The sequence below is a fragment of the Erinaceus europaeus genome, chromosome 16 (genome assembly GCF_950295315.1).
Source record: "Erinaceus europaeus chromosome 16, mEriEur2.1, whole genome shotgun sequence".
NCBI classification, from domain to species: domain Eukaryota; kingdom Metazoa; phylum Chordata; class Mammalia; order Eulipotyphla; family Erinaceidae; genus Erinaceus; species Erinaceus europaeus.
Genome location: NC_080177.1, coordinates 77,781,919 through 77,796,575, shown reverse-complemented (window position 1 = coordinate 77,796,575; position 14,657 = coordinate 77,781,919). Strand labels below are relative to the sequence as shown.

Below are 14,657 nucleotides of genomic sequence, written 5' to 3'. Positions count from 1 at the left end.
AAGCAGAACAGCTAACTATTCTAATGTAAGCCAAAGCCAAAGCCAAGAAGGGCTACGGAGACACACAGAAGCCTAATTTGGCATAGCTATGAGATGCTAAGAAGCAGTAGTGGCAAACAGACCAATTTGGGCAGAAGTGGCATAGCAAGTCACTTTGGGTGACAGTTATGTGCCATTCTATTGTACAAAGTTCTTTCCGTTACAAACCAAACAGGTCTTCAAGGGTACCCAGTGTGTAAAGAATCGCAGATCAGTCTGTCTGTCATACCTACACACAAAGATAACCCAGTCATTATAGAGAAGTAACAATACATGAACAGGCAACCATATTACTGTGCCTTGTAATACATAAGAGACTTTTTTTTAAATTTACTTATTTCCTTTTATTGCCCTTGTTTTATTGCTGTTGGATAGGACAGAGAGAAATAGGGAGAGGAAGGGAAGACAGAGAGGGGCAGAGAAAGACAGACACCTGCAGACCTGCTTCACCGCCTGTGAAGCTACTCCCCTGCAGGTGGCGAGCCGGGGACTCGAACCAGGATCCTTACACCGGCCCTTGCGCTCTGCGCCACATGCTTAACCCGCTGCGCCACCGCCCGACTGCCAAGACTTCTATTTTTTCTCAGGAAACTTGACTTCATTTTTACTTAAGCCGAGAAGGGCCTTAAAATCTGTAATTTGACGGTATTTAAATTTCTGAGCAAAATTGTGTAATGAAAAAATTGTGGCTTATAATTGCAAAAGAGTGATAGTATTCTCAGTATTCTCAAAGGACAAACAAGTGAATGAAAAGAAACAATTTTCTAGAGATTTGAGACATGCAATATCTCCAATGGTGGCTTCTCTAGAAATACAGTGACTTTTAATCTGGAACACTTCCCCCCAGTTTTTCAAAGTGAGCCGTCAAGGGGTGTGGGGGTGGGGTTGGAAGGAAATGGTGTGGGGTGGGGTGTGGGGTGGGGTTGGAAGGAAATGGTAAGCATGTCGCGCATCAGCATCAATCAGCTGGTGACGGAAAGGTTTGGGGAGACAATTTAGTTTTTTATAGTTTTCCAAATCACTTTTAATTGAGGGGGGAGGGGGAGCTAGGGATTATTCTAATAGTGGATTTAAAACTCCACAGAAATCCGTCCAATTCATCAGGCCCCTTTTCCCTGTGAAGAACCCTCACCCCCCTTTGCCATCCACACCCAAAACTTGCTCTTACCTCCTGTTGCTTTCTGTCTATCCCCAGAATATTCTCTCTCACCCCAGTGGCCCTATTCCTGTTTCTTGGTCTGAAAAGTCTTTCTCCTCTAATTTACTTTGGCTTCTTTTTGTTGTCTGTTGTCACTGGGACATTGTCACTGTTCTGGGTCTACTGGAGAGAGAGAGAGAGAGAGAAAGACTATGGCACTGAAGTCTCTCCTAGTGTGGTAAGCAGGTACACCCACCAAGGTGAGCTACCTTGAAGGTCTGAGTCCACATTTTAAAGTCTCACCCGGCAAGTGTCATCTCCTAGAAGCCTAAATTGCGGCCTTGTGGTCATCCTCTCTCTGTCCTACTACCTCTCATTGCTGTGATTTGGCGGGCTCCTCATTCTCCCCCACCGTGTGAACTTGAAAGCAGTGTGTTTTGTCATTCACAATGGAAATATTCTGGAGGAGCTAAGTGGGTATATAATACGCAGCAACGAGCAAATAGCGTGTTTTCAGAAACTTATGTTTTAGTGAGGAGATGAAGAGACAAGCAGAATATTCATGGCAAATAACAATATCCTGTCAGGAAAATGAAACTGGGAGGGAAATACTGAGTGCTTGTATATGAAGTGTGGTAAAATACAATGTTCAGTTAATGCGTCACTTTTTTTTCCCCTCCAGGATTATTGCTGGGCTCGGTGCCTGCACCATGAATCCACCGCTCCCAGAGGCCATTTTTCCCCCCTTTTGTTGCCCTTGTTCTTGTAGCCTCGTTGTGGTTATTATTATTGCCATTGTTGATGTTGTTTGTTGTTGGATAGGACGGAGAGAAATGGAGAGAGGAGGGGAAGACAGAGAGGGGGAGAGAAAGATAAGACACCCGCAGACCTGCTTCGCAGCTTGTGAAGCAACTTCCCTGCAGGTGGGGAGCTGGGGTTTGAACCGGGATCCTTATGCTGGTCCTTGTGCTTAACTCACTGCGCCACCACCCGACCCCCCACTTTTTTTTTTTTTTTTTTTAGTAAAGACTGGAAGGGTAGCAAGTGTATCGTGTGTGTGTGTGTGTGTGTGTGTGTGTGTGTGTGCGTGTGCTAGAGGTTATAGCAAGTGCAAAGGTCCTGAGGTAGAAACATGCTCAAAGACTAGCAAGGAGGACACTACGGATAGATCAGAAGGAACAAGAAGCAGTGGAAAGTAATAAAGGAAAGGGACCGAGGTGATTCATACATAATTCTTAAGGTCCCAGAGATCTTGGCTTTTACTATGAGACGGGCAGGAAGTCACCTGAGGATATGGGACAGTAGAGTAACACATTTAGAGCTCCGCCCTATAAGGCCACTCAGGCTGATGTTTTCAGAAGAGATGGCAGGAACACAATGGTGAAAGCAGGGGAAGTAGGACACCATTACAATAATTCAGGTGGGAGGAGAAACTGGCTGGGATGAAGGCAACCATGTGGAGGCAGTAACACAGGGACTAGAAGAAGTAGAGATGGCATAGGAGAAAGAAGCCAAGATCAGATTCTGGATTTTCAGCAAGAGCAGAGACAGAGCTGCTGTGTACTGAAATGGGAAGAGACTGAAAATGGGAAGACTGAGTGAAGTAGTTTCAGGGAGAGGTTAGGAGTTTTGGTTTCTGACAGCAGATATGAGGTTCCTGCTAGACATCAAAGCAGAAATGGCTGATGCTGGAGTTCCAGCAGGCTATCCTGCACATTTTGCTTATATTTATAAGCAAAATTTATTTATTTTTATTATTTTATTGCCACCACGTTTATTGCTGGGGCTCGGTGCCAGCACTATGAATCCACCTCTCCTGGAAGCTATTTGGTCCACTTTTGTATTAGACAGGACAGGAAGAAATTGAGAGAGGAGGGGAGACAGAAAGACAGCTGCTGATTTGCTTCACTGCTTCCTTGTGAAGTGTGGCCCTGTGGGTGGGGGGTGGGGGTTTGAACCCAGGTCTTTGAGCATGGTTGTGTGCGCTTAACCATGGCATTAGGTAGGGTAGCCACTGTCATTTACCACTAGCTGACTGACAGCTTTGAGCTTATTTCTATTTATGTATTTATTCCCTTTTGTTATCCTTGTTGTTTTATTGTTTTTGTTATTGCCGTTGTTGCTGTTGATAGGACAGAGAAAAAAGGAGAGAGGAGGGGAAGACAGGGGGAGAGAAAGACAGACACCTGCAGACCTGCTTCACTTTCTGTGAAATGACTCCCCTGCAGGTGGGGAGCCGGGGGCTCGAACCAGGATCCTTACTCCAGTCCTTGCGCTTTGCGCTCCATGCGCTTAACCCACTGCGCCACCGCCCGACTCCTGAGCTTGTTTATTTCTTGTGAAATGTAGTTTCATGAACTACCATATTTGATTCCCTGAGCTGTTGAACAGAAAATTAGGAAGGTCAGAGAACATCATAAAGCATAAAGCTCTATACAAATGTGACCTGAAGTGATCCGGGAGCTCTCAAGCATGAGGTCCCAAGTTCAATCCCTGGTAGCACATGTACCAGAGTGATGTCTGGTTTTTTCCTCTCTCTTCTATCATTTCTCATGAATAAATAAATAAAATCTGTCTTTTTAATGTGACCTTAAAGGTAGACTGAGTAGTTGAATGGCATTTTGTATATTCTATGCTCAGTCAGTCCCTCATAAAATGGGGATACAGATTACTTAGCTCATCAAGTTCCTCATATATATTCAAATTATAAAATCATTTTCAGATGTTAAATATTATCTAATTACTTAATAAAATATTTGCCTAATAGGATAAAATACACTAATGAGCTGTACGTAGTGATTTTTAACATACTGAGAACATTCATGGCTTTCCTAAGAAAAGACATTTAGTGCTGCTAGTTTTGGGGAAAATATTTCAGGTTCTCAGGGTTCCCCCTCTCCCCCTTCACACTTTTAAGATGGATGAGAGCTTATAATGGGTTAATAGCAGTTCAACAGCAGATTCAGGCTTATCTGTTTCCCACCACTAAAGCTGTGAGAGGTATCTGATGGTGCAGGAGGACGGAAATGATGGGTCAGGTTCAGGAAGCAGCTTGAGGCAAACAGCAAGCGGCCCTTTTGGCTATCAATGCAGAATCAGGGACTTTCATATACAGGTGTCTGATGGACAATAACCTGGGTCCACCTGCATATCAGAGGTCAGGCTCAGGAAAAAACTAGTATAGTCGTGGGCCCTTTGGAATATAACTAAAATAGACCCACTAGCTATCTTCAAAATGGAGACCCCAAATCTTCACCTGCACTATTCCAGCCTTTAGGTTCACGATTAGTCAACAATTTGTTTGGCTTTATATGTTAACTTTTTTCAGCCACCAAGTTCCAGATGCTAGCTAGCATGATGGCAACCTGACTTCCCTGCCACCAATGTGTCCTGGAGCCTCGCGTCCCCAGAGCCCTGCCCCAGTAAGGAAAGAGAGAGGCAGGCTGGGAGTATGGATCGACCTGCCAACGCCCATGTTCAGCGGAGAAGCAATTATAGAAGCCAGACCTCCCATCTTCTACATCCCACAATGACCCTGGGAGTATGGGTCCAAACTCCCAGAGAGTTAAAGAATAGGAAAGCGGGAGTCGGGCGGTAGCGCAGCGGGTTAAGCGTAGGTGGCGCAAAGCACAAGGACCGGCATAAGGATCCCGGTTCGAGCCCCGGCTCCCCACCTGCAGGGGAGTCGCTTCACAGGCAGTGAAGCAGGTCTGCAGGTGTCTATCTTTCTCTCCTCCTCTCTGTCTTCCCTTCCTCTCTCCATTTCTCTCTGTCCTATCCAATAACGACAACAATAATAACTACAACAATAAAAAAAACAGCAAGGGCAACAAGAGGGAATAAATAAAATAAAATAAATATTAAAAAAAAAAAAGACTAGGAAAGCTATCGGGAAAGGATGGGATAGGGAGTTCTGGCGGTGGGAACTGTGTGGAGTTACACCCTTCTTATCCTATGGTTTTGTCAGTGTTTCCTTTTTATAAATAAAATTTTTTTAAAAAGTGTCTGATGGGGAGTCGGGTGGTAGCACAGCTGGTTAAGCGCACGTGGCACAAAGCGCAAGGATCGGTATAAGGATCCTGGTTCGAGCCCCCGCCTCCTCACCTGCAGGGGAGTCACTTCACAGGCAGTGAAGCAGGTCTGCAGGTGTCTATCTTTCTCTCCCCCTCTCTGTCTTCCCCTCCTCTCTCCATTTCTTTCTGTCCTATCCAACAACAATGACAGCAATAATAACTACAATAATAAAACAACAAGGACAACAAAAGGGAATAAATAAATAAATATTAAAAAAAATTTTTTAAGTGTCTGATGGAAATACTTCTTGCTAACTCATTCTATTTTCCTGGGCCATTAAACCATAGATGGTGAAGTCTAAGAAAGTATCAACACTTATGAGAAATCGTACTGGACAAAACCACCTATGACATACTGTACAAAGAGTCTTCATCTCTGAACTTTTATTAAACCACAACTGGCCTGGCAAACTCAACACACATCAAGTCTTTCACTAGTCCAGTCCATTCCTTGCATGGGAGTGAGCTGATCCGCAGCAACCTGAAAGACTTAGAAGGCTCCAATTTGAAGGGAAGCTTTTTATTTAAAAACACACTCCTGTGGCCCGGGAGGTGGCGCAGTGGATAAAGCACTGGATTCTGAACCATGAGGTCCTGAGTTCGATCCCCGGCAGCACATGTACCAGAGTGATGTCTGGCTCCTTCTCTCTCCTCCATCTTTCTCATGAATAAATAAATCTAAATTTCTTTAAAAACCACACACACACTCCTGGTAAGATTATGAGTGCTGTCTTCTTGCCGCCTCTGCCCCTGTCCTGGGTTTCCAAACTCTTTCAATGATGTGTTATAATTAAAATTCTTGTATTTTAGAATAAAATAACCCTGTCATAAAACCATTTTGCTTCCTCAGTACTGTAAGAATACAAATAGTGACATCTCTTCACAGATGCCACTGTGGGATATCTTAAAAAATCTTGTATAAGTCAAAGTCAGTAGTGATCTAATTATAAAAATTAAACAACTAGAACCGCCGAAAAAAAATTAACTAAAAAATGTAAATTGGCTATAGAGATAAAATCCAACATTAAGTTACTATTGTTTAAACAAAACAGTGAGTTCTCAAGAAGTTTTGTATTTAGTAGTATCTATAAAGGTTAAATATGTGAAATATTCAGCAATAATATGTTAACTAATAAATATAAACTATAGTATAGTAGCAATATACCGATACAGATAGCACATTTGCCAATGGTACTGACAGGTGACGTAAGAAGAGCGGTGGTCTAACAGTCACTGTGAGTCTAGGCTCTGAAGACAGATCTGGCTCAAGTTCTGGTTTCTATCACTTGCTCTGTGAATTAAAGCAGGTCATTCAACCTTTTTAAAATTCTGTTTCCTCAGAATTGCAAACCAGGGAGAATAATAATTTCAGGGTTATTGCAAAAACTAAGTGAGATGACTCAATTTATTTTTCATGCCATATAAACTTATCATGTAGCAAAGGTGGTGAAAACATAGGCACAGCACTAACCAGTCAGCTACGCTGCAGACGCACTGTGATCCCACTGTAAGCAGCAGTCAGTATTGCCTCCTTGGGACTGATTTGGAGGTGAGGCCTCTATCTGTTCCCCAACCCATGTGAGACTCTTCAAAAATTGTATTATACATGTTTTTCCCTGTAAGTTAATATTTCTTACAATCTACCCTTTATATACAAGGTTATCTTAATTTATGTAGACATTAAAAACTGATTACCTGAAAGACAATTAAACTTTTATGATGATTGTTGTGATGTGGAATTGGTTTGAGAGATTCTATTTGGGAAAGAAAAATATTTCACAAATATATTTCCTTAACATTTATAGTGCCTATTTACAATGATGCTACTGTATACAGGGTTTTTTCTAGATAGGGATTCCTCACTCTATGAAGCTGTTAATTTGACTGAAACCCAAATTTCCACTAATACTATTCTTCTTTTTTAACCAGAGCACTGTTCAGCTCTGGTTTATGGTGGTGCGGGGGACTGAACCTGGGACTTTGGAGCCTCAGGCTGACAATGTTTGCATAACCATTATGCTGTCTACCCCTGCCTGCTCCACTAATATTTTTCACTGTGACACATTATTTGTTTCTTTTCTTTTTCTTTTTTTTTTTTTTGACACCCACAGACCTGCTTCACCGTCTGTGAAGCGACTCTCCTCCAGGTGGGAAGCCGGGGTCTCAAACCGGAATCCTTATGCTGGTTCTTGAGCTTTGTGCCACGTGTACTTAACCAGCTGCGCTACCACTCGACTCCCGTTATTTGACTTTTCATTTCAGACACAGAATTTGCTGAATTAACCACTCAATCTAAAAATTCTTCAGATATTTTTTACATTATAGCAGAATTACCCAAACAGGAACATGTGAAAAAACCAAACAAACAAAAACAAAAGCAAAAAGTTAGTCATCTGGAAGGTGGCGCAGTGGTTGAAGCAATGGACTTAAAGACATGGGGCTCAGTATCGTGTCTCAGAGTGACGCTCTGTGTTTCCCAACCCCCAACTCTTGTGTTACTGAATCTTTTTTTTCTTCTTTTCAAGAGTCAGAACTAAAGTGGCTAATTCTGAAGGAAATGGAAACCATTTGTACTTTCATAAAAATCTCCAAAGTAACAAACCTACCCAGTGTGGGAGGGGAGAACATGATAGGATTTTAAAGCAACAGAATTTAGGTAATTTATATTCAACTATCTAATGATAGTTCTTTTATTGCCTCAGTTTGAGATGCTTTGGTAGACTAAACATACTTGAGCAAAAAATTTTAGAAAACGATCTGTGTACTGTCACCTTATATGTTTTATTTCTATGGAATCTGAACATTAAGCAATCATTTGAGAAGCATCTATAGAGAGGACACTGATGTAGTTTTCATAGCTTAGTGCACTGGGTTAAAGTCACAGAGGAATCCTCTAACTTGAGTCAATATACTATCTCTTCACCTAAAACATAACTTAGATTGGAAAAGAAAAGATCACTGTGAAATTTTGGTACACTCAGTTTTCACCTGAGTTTAGTATTTCTCCATTTCTTCATTATTGGACATAAAGCAAAATCCGATTGTTAAAAATTCAAGTTAGCAAGAAAAAAAATCAGTTAGCATAGTAGGCTAATAAGAACAGTTAATTAAGAAAAATCAATTTATTTTAACATCTAGCTTTATAGTCTTCACTGCTCTGGGATGATTTTTTTTTCAGAGGGGGAGAAAGAGGAGAGAGGGGGAGGGGGGGGAGAGAGAGAGAGAGAGAGGGAGGGAGAGAGACGGAGAACACGGAAGCTTTCTTCAGTTGCTGGGGGACACTATCTGACTGGGCTATTTTACCAGCTTCCTGGTCTTGTCTTTTCTTGGGTGCTGGGAGACTGAAACTGGGATGTCTGTGCCACAAGCATGAGAGATCATTGCATAATCCATCGTACTATTTTCCTGGCTCTTAACACCTAGTTTTGAAGAGGGTTTTGTTTTTGTTTTTTAAGATTTTATTTACTAATGAGAAAGATAGGAGGAGAGAGAAAGAACCAGACATCACTCTGGCACATGTGCTGCCGGGGATCGAACTCAGGACCTCCTGCTTGAGAGTCCAAAGCTTTATCACTATGCCACCTCCCAGACCACAAAGAGAGTGTTTTAAAAATCTACATTACTTATGTGGAATTTGCTATGAATCATCAGATTTAGTATTAAGAGATACTCAAGGGAGTATTCAAAGATAGTAATTTTCAAATTCACTATTTCCACACACAATCAATTCGTGCACAGTGATAATGGCAAGAGAAGAACTTGTCAACCAGATCAGTATTCTCTACAACCTAGCCTTCATAGATAACGCAGTCTTAATTACCAAAGCTGTACTTCTTTTTGACAAACATGTCAGTGCTATACTAGGGGTGTAACTCCTTATAAAGCAAGCACAAATGTGGCATCAAACTTACTTTTCCAAAGAAGCCTTTGAAGAACTTCCTTTCCTGGAGGAACAGGGGACAAGTCGAGCGCTATTACTGTAGGGGCTAAATGTCCCAGTGTTTCACATCAATAAGCACATACAGAGTTGAGTCACGGGCAAAGTGGGAAAGGGAGGGGGAGCTTCAGAGTTATCATACCAGGAGTGGCAAGGGAAAAGGGAGGGTGCACGGAACTGCAGGGAGTCACACTGTGCGGCCTAAGGATCCACGGGCAGAGTGAGAAGAGTCATAGCCTGTGCCCACGCATGGCAACCAGCTGGTTTAGTATTCCCCATTTACTCTTTGAAACAAAGATAATTCAAATTTGGCAGCAGAGAGAAAAAAAAAAAAAACGGTTCTGATGAGATTGGCATTGAATTTGATTTTTGTTTTTTGCCACTGGGCTTATCCCTAGGACTTGGTGCCTATCTGGTGGATTCACTGCTCCCAGCAGCCGTTCTACCCCAGCCAGCCACTTCTCTCCATGTGGTAGACAGGGTGAAATGGAGGGAAGAGAGACACCTGCAGCACTGCTCTACCACTGGTGAAGCTTCCTCTCTGTCAGTGGGGACGAGGGTCTTGAACCCAGGTCCTCACACTTGGCAATGTGGGAAATCCATCAGATGTGCCATTGCCTGACCCTAGCATTTAAAATTTATAGCAGTGACTACTAAACAGAAGACCAGCTCCATATACACTTTCCATTTACAATTAGTGTTAACTATATGTAAGTCATAAAAATGTACACCTTTGAATGGCCACATAGGCACACATAAATGTACGAGTATGGGACTAGGAGACAGCTCCTCAGAGCACAAACGTCACCCAAACACAAAGCCCTGGGTTCAAATCTTGGTACCATACGGGAGTTCCTTGGAGGGTGTAATAGTGCAGGAATGCCTCCTCCCTCTCACAATAAATAAGGAAACAGTCTTTTTAACATAAGACTTGCTTAAGAAAATTTAAGTGTGCATAAGGATCCCTGTCACCCTTTTTCTTATTGAATTTAAGATTGCATTTAGAGGATTCTTAATTCAATCCACTAGGATTGGTTTTTGTGTATGTCTGTGCCAATCAATTCTGTAATAGTCACTGGGAAATAACAGATATGCTCTATTCCAAACAGAGTAAGTCCACAAAGGACACAGGCTAATGCTCTTAACTGAACTGAGAAAACAAACCGGAGTGCCAAACCACATCTGTGGATCACAGCAAAGTGAAAGGAACAGGGTCTACTTTTTCTTTTCTTTCTTTCTTTCTTTCTTTCTCTCTCTTTTTCTTTCTTTTCCCTTTTGTTGACCTACTTTTCTTATTAAATGCTACTATTTTAGAAGAAACTTGCATAGGCATTACATATACAATTCTGAAACTATATAGGTAAGAGAGATATAGTTAGCTGTAGTCCCAACATCATTTTAACAGTATATATTAACTTTGAAAACTGGCCATCATTTAAAATTTGAAGAATTTATGTCAAGTTGGTTAAGTTCTAACATATGCAAGAAAGCTTAAGTCCTGCTTCCTAGCTTTGCTTGCAGTATATATACTTTACCCCTCTTCTTTTTGTAAAATCCATTTTTTGATGTCTACAAAAAGATAACTGTTACGAAACTTGACTCAAATTACAAACTCACTCATTCTTACACACTAGTTTATTTTCTCCCTAAAATTTGAAAGCCACAAATAGCAAATGATTCCAAGAAATTATTTTAAATTTGAACTGGAAAAATAGGACAACTGGGGATCATCACTTTAGTAAAACAGTGCTTATTTCTGCTGCCAAGTTTGGAGACCCTTAGTTCTGTTAGACTGTGAGTAATCACCAGCTTTAAGGATGCAGACAAGAGTCACCACATTTGGGGGGGAGGGGGAGGGAAAGAGATCTGTTAATATTAGTGCCCAGAAAAGCTATTGTTAAACATGGAGTTTGTCTGCTTTTATAAAAAAAAGATATATCAGGTGTTAATGAATAAAGTTGATGTGAAAAAATGCATAAAAGATAGTTATTAGAGAATAATATTAATGTTTTTTAAAACAATTATGATTCTTTTACCTGCTAAAACAAGAACACATATTAAAACAAATATATCAAATAGTGAATAAAAACCCCAACATCTTAGAAACTGACAGCTTAATGAACTAGTCAAAAACCAAGACAATGAGAGACATTTACAGAGACAATGGGAAAAGCAGCCCTTTTAAAAGGAAGGGCATACTGGAGGAATGCCAAGATAGTCAAAGCAGACTGATAATGACATCACTCCTCATGCTGCAACGCCATCAAGGCGCTGATTGGCAAAGACTCCTTCCTAGCACTTGCCTATTTAATCTCAGTCCCTAAATGGCTAATTTGTGAAATCATGACACGAAGTAGATGACTGTAAGTAGTTCTAACTTTGTACATAAAAAATTAAAAAGTAACATCTTGTGCTCTGAGAAGCATGTTTAAAATACTATCTTGTTTAGTTATATTTTTTCATTTGAGAAGATCAAGTATATTGGTAACTTGTAACTGAAGTTTAAGTTTTCCTAAACTGTAAGGAATTACTTCAAGGGGGAAAACTATTATTACAACTAATCCTGTTTCCTCAGTTCTCCCAAATTTAAATAGCACCAAAATGTTAGGTTTTTTTTTTTTTTCTTTTCAGTTCAAAGATCATTCAAGTGATAGGTTTGATATTTGTTTCCTTAACTGGTACATCCAAGCTATATATTTCTTTAGACTTTAAGATTTTACATTCAAACCAGTTACAAACATGCCTTTTCTTCTTAATTCTTCTATAGGCCTATATACCTTAACATTTGTTTTCATTTATTCAAAACACTAAGAGAAACCTTTATGATATTTAAAAACCAATTTCAGAGGTGTAGTTTTTGAGAAACTATAAGCACCTGACACAGCAGACTATATGTGTGTGTGTGTGTGTGTGTGTGTGTGTGTGTGTGTATTAGATAAATGTTTGGTGACAGGCAACAAAAGGGAAACTAGAATTTCTACATAGCAGAAATGTGAAAAGATAAAAATCAAATTTTTGTCCACTATTAGGGAGAAGAATAACATCTTTAAGAGTTTTAAGTTTCTGCAAGCTTCACAATATACATAAGAATATCTGTACAGAAGGGGAGTGGGAGTGGGAAGGGGTAGATAGCATAATGATTATGCAAACAGACTCTTGGCTGAGGCTCCAAAGTCCCAGGTTCAAATCCCACCATTAACCAGATTTGAGCAGTGATTTAACTCTGGACCAAAAAAAAAGGGGGGGGGGCGGGGGAGAGGGGGAGTTACTAAGTATAACAAATAGGAAATTGACTCTTATCCCCAATTCAAACTTATTTTAAAATATTTTTACTTATGTAAAATTATATATAACACTGATTCTAAATCTAGATGGGGTTCTGGAATAAAAAGTTTGTTTGTAAGTGGACAATTTTCTTTCCTTCAAAGCTCAAAAGAATAAGTACATCCAGTAAAGTAATTAATTTAAAAAATGGTCAATGTATTCAAAAGGGATCTTCTAGAGGTTTACAAAGGGTTCCATAAACTTTAAAGTATTAAACAGAAGATAGGGCTAGAATGATTATGAGATGCAATTTAATCACACATTCATGAATGAATTGTTTTCTGTAGACTCATTCCAGAATATTATTTGAGAGGCCATTGTGTGTCAGACATTATTAGAGGCAAAAGAATATTTACTTTTATTGTAGAACTGGGGCCTTGTACTTGCATGATTTCCCGGCTCCCGGCCACATTTTTTTTTTTTTTTTTTGATAGAGTCAAAGAGGAAGACAAGACAGGGGGAGGTACCACAGCACTGAAGCTTTACCAGTTGCCACAGCAACCCCCATGTGGTGCCAGGCAGGGTTGAAACCTGAGTCACCTGCATAGCAATGCAGGCACCCCACAAGGTGAACTGACTCTTGGGCCCCCAAAATAATTCTTCATGGGTTGTTCTGGGTACCAAATCTCTGGTAGAAAGTTTAAAAATAACTACATTTTATTATCTAAGTAGTTACGTATCTAAAATAATCTTGCAATGGTTTATAATCTTGGTGGAAAAAATTCAAGGCTAATTAAGGGTCTAGGTGTTCAGTTCAGTGGTATAAAGCTCTGGGTTCAATCCCCTGCACCAACAAAAGGTTGAAAGAAAGACAAAATTCATTCAACTAAAAATTTAGCTAGATAATTCAAGTTAGTAGTTTTTAGTATTGTTAAAAATAGTATTTTGTTTATGTACTACATATGATAAATACATTACCTATAAAGAGACATTTCTACTTAAAAATTAAAAAGAACAATTTCCTGGTATCTCCTTGCAAACTGAGCCATCCCTACCTATTCTTCAACTAAGGCTTTCAGCAGCTGGGAGGTGGCTCAACAGTATAGCACAGGGTCTGCACATGTGAGCCCTGAGTGCATATGTCAGCTGGCCTAGCTCTCAATAAATAATGGATAGGTCTTAATAAGAGGCTCACTCCACAGTCATGCTCTAGCAATAAGTAAGATTTTAGGAACTATTCATAATTTGTTTAGGGTTTATCTTGTCTACTATGTTCACTGATTTGTCTATTGTGTTTTAGTCAGCAATATTCTAAGCATTCTTTAGGGCAAATTACTTTATTACTTGAAAATGTTCTTAAACATTTTTGACCAACTCAAGCTATTTTGTTAAAAAAAAGATTGAATTTATCTTTCCTGGAAAATTGCATTACCTGAAGCTGTATTTAATTGGAAAATATAAGCTGATGACTGAATATATACAAATTATAGTTTCTTTTTTAATATATATATTTTTAAATAATTTATTTATTCATGAGAGTAAGAGGACAGAAAGAACCAGACATCACTCTGGTACATTGCTGCCAGGAATTGAACTCAAGACCTCATGGTAGAGAGTGTAATGCCTTATCCTCTTCGCCACCTCCCAGACCACGGTATTACTTACTATTATTTTTTTGTTATTACTTATTTTTAATGAGACAGAGATAAGAAACCAGAGCACTGCTCAGCTCTGGCTTATGGTGGGGCTGGGGATTGATCTTGGGACCTCAGAGCCTCAGGCATGAAAGTCTTTTGTAAAACTATTATGCTGCCTCACCGGTCCTATAAATTATAGTTTCATATACAATATAATACCTGGGTATAAGTCCCCTTAACAGTAATGGTAATTAGAGAGCATAGTAGACTAGCAAGCAATTCAATCATTTAAGAATTAATCAAATCACCATAATCCAAGGCAAATAGTATACATGTATATGTGTATATGCATTTATGTGCATGTCTCCATTCATTAATTTATCTTAGGATTTTGTCTACTAAAACCAATCACTTTTCTTCTTCCCTGTCTATAACAAAATCAAGCATAAAAAAAAGGCCATCTCTCTCTAAGTTGGTTGTTTCATTCATTTTGTACATATACTGTAGAACTACAGATAAGATCATACAGAAATGTACCAAGAAGCAGAAAAAAATTTAAATGATCAAGC

General features: G+C 39.8%; 1 protein-coding gene across 7 annotated transcripts in view; it reads right to left on the bottom strand.

Annotated features, from left to right (window-relative positions):
• NUMB (NUMB endocytic adaptor protein) overlaps nucleotides 1-14,657 on the bottom strand; it is an 86,535-nt gene that overhangs the window by 28,795 nt on the left and 43,083 nt on the right. For 4 of the 7 annotated variants that reach the window (XM_060175508.1, XM_060175513.1, XM_060175509.1 and 1 more), the window contains one exon: nucleotides 9,162-9,194. The exons of the other annotated variants lie outside the window; for them this stretch is intronic. In XM_060175508.1, coding sequence (XP_060031491.1) covers nucleotides 9,162-9,194 — 33 coding nt within the window. The remainder of the gene's footprint in view (nucleotides 1-9,161; nucleotides 9,195-14,657) is intronic. 7 annotated transcript variants of the gene reach the window in all.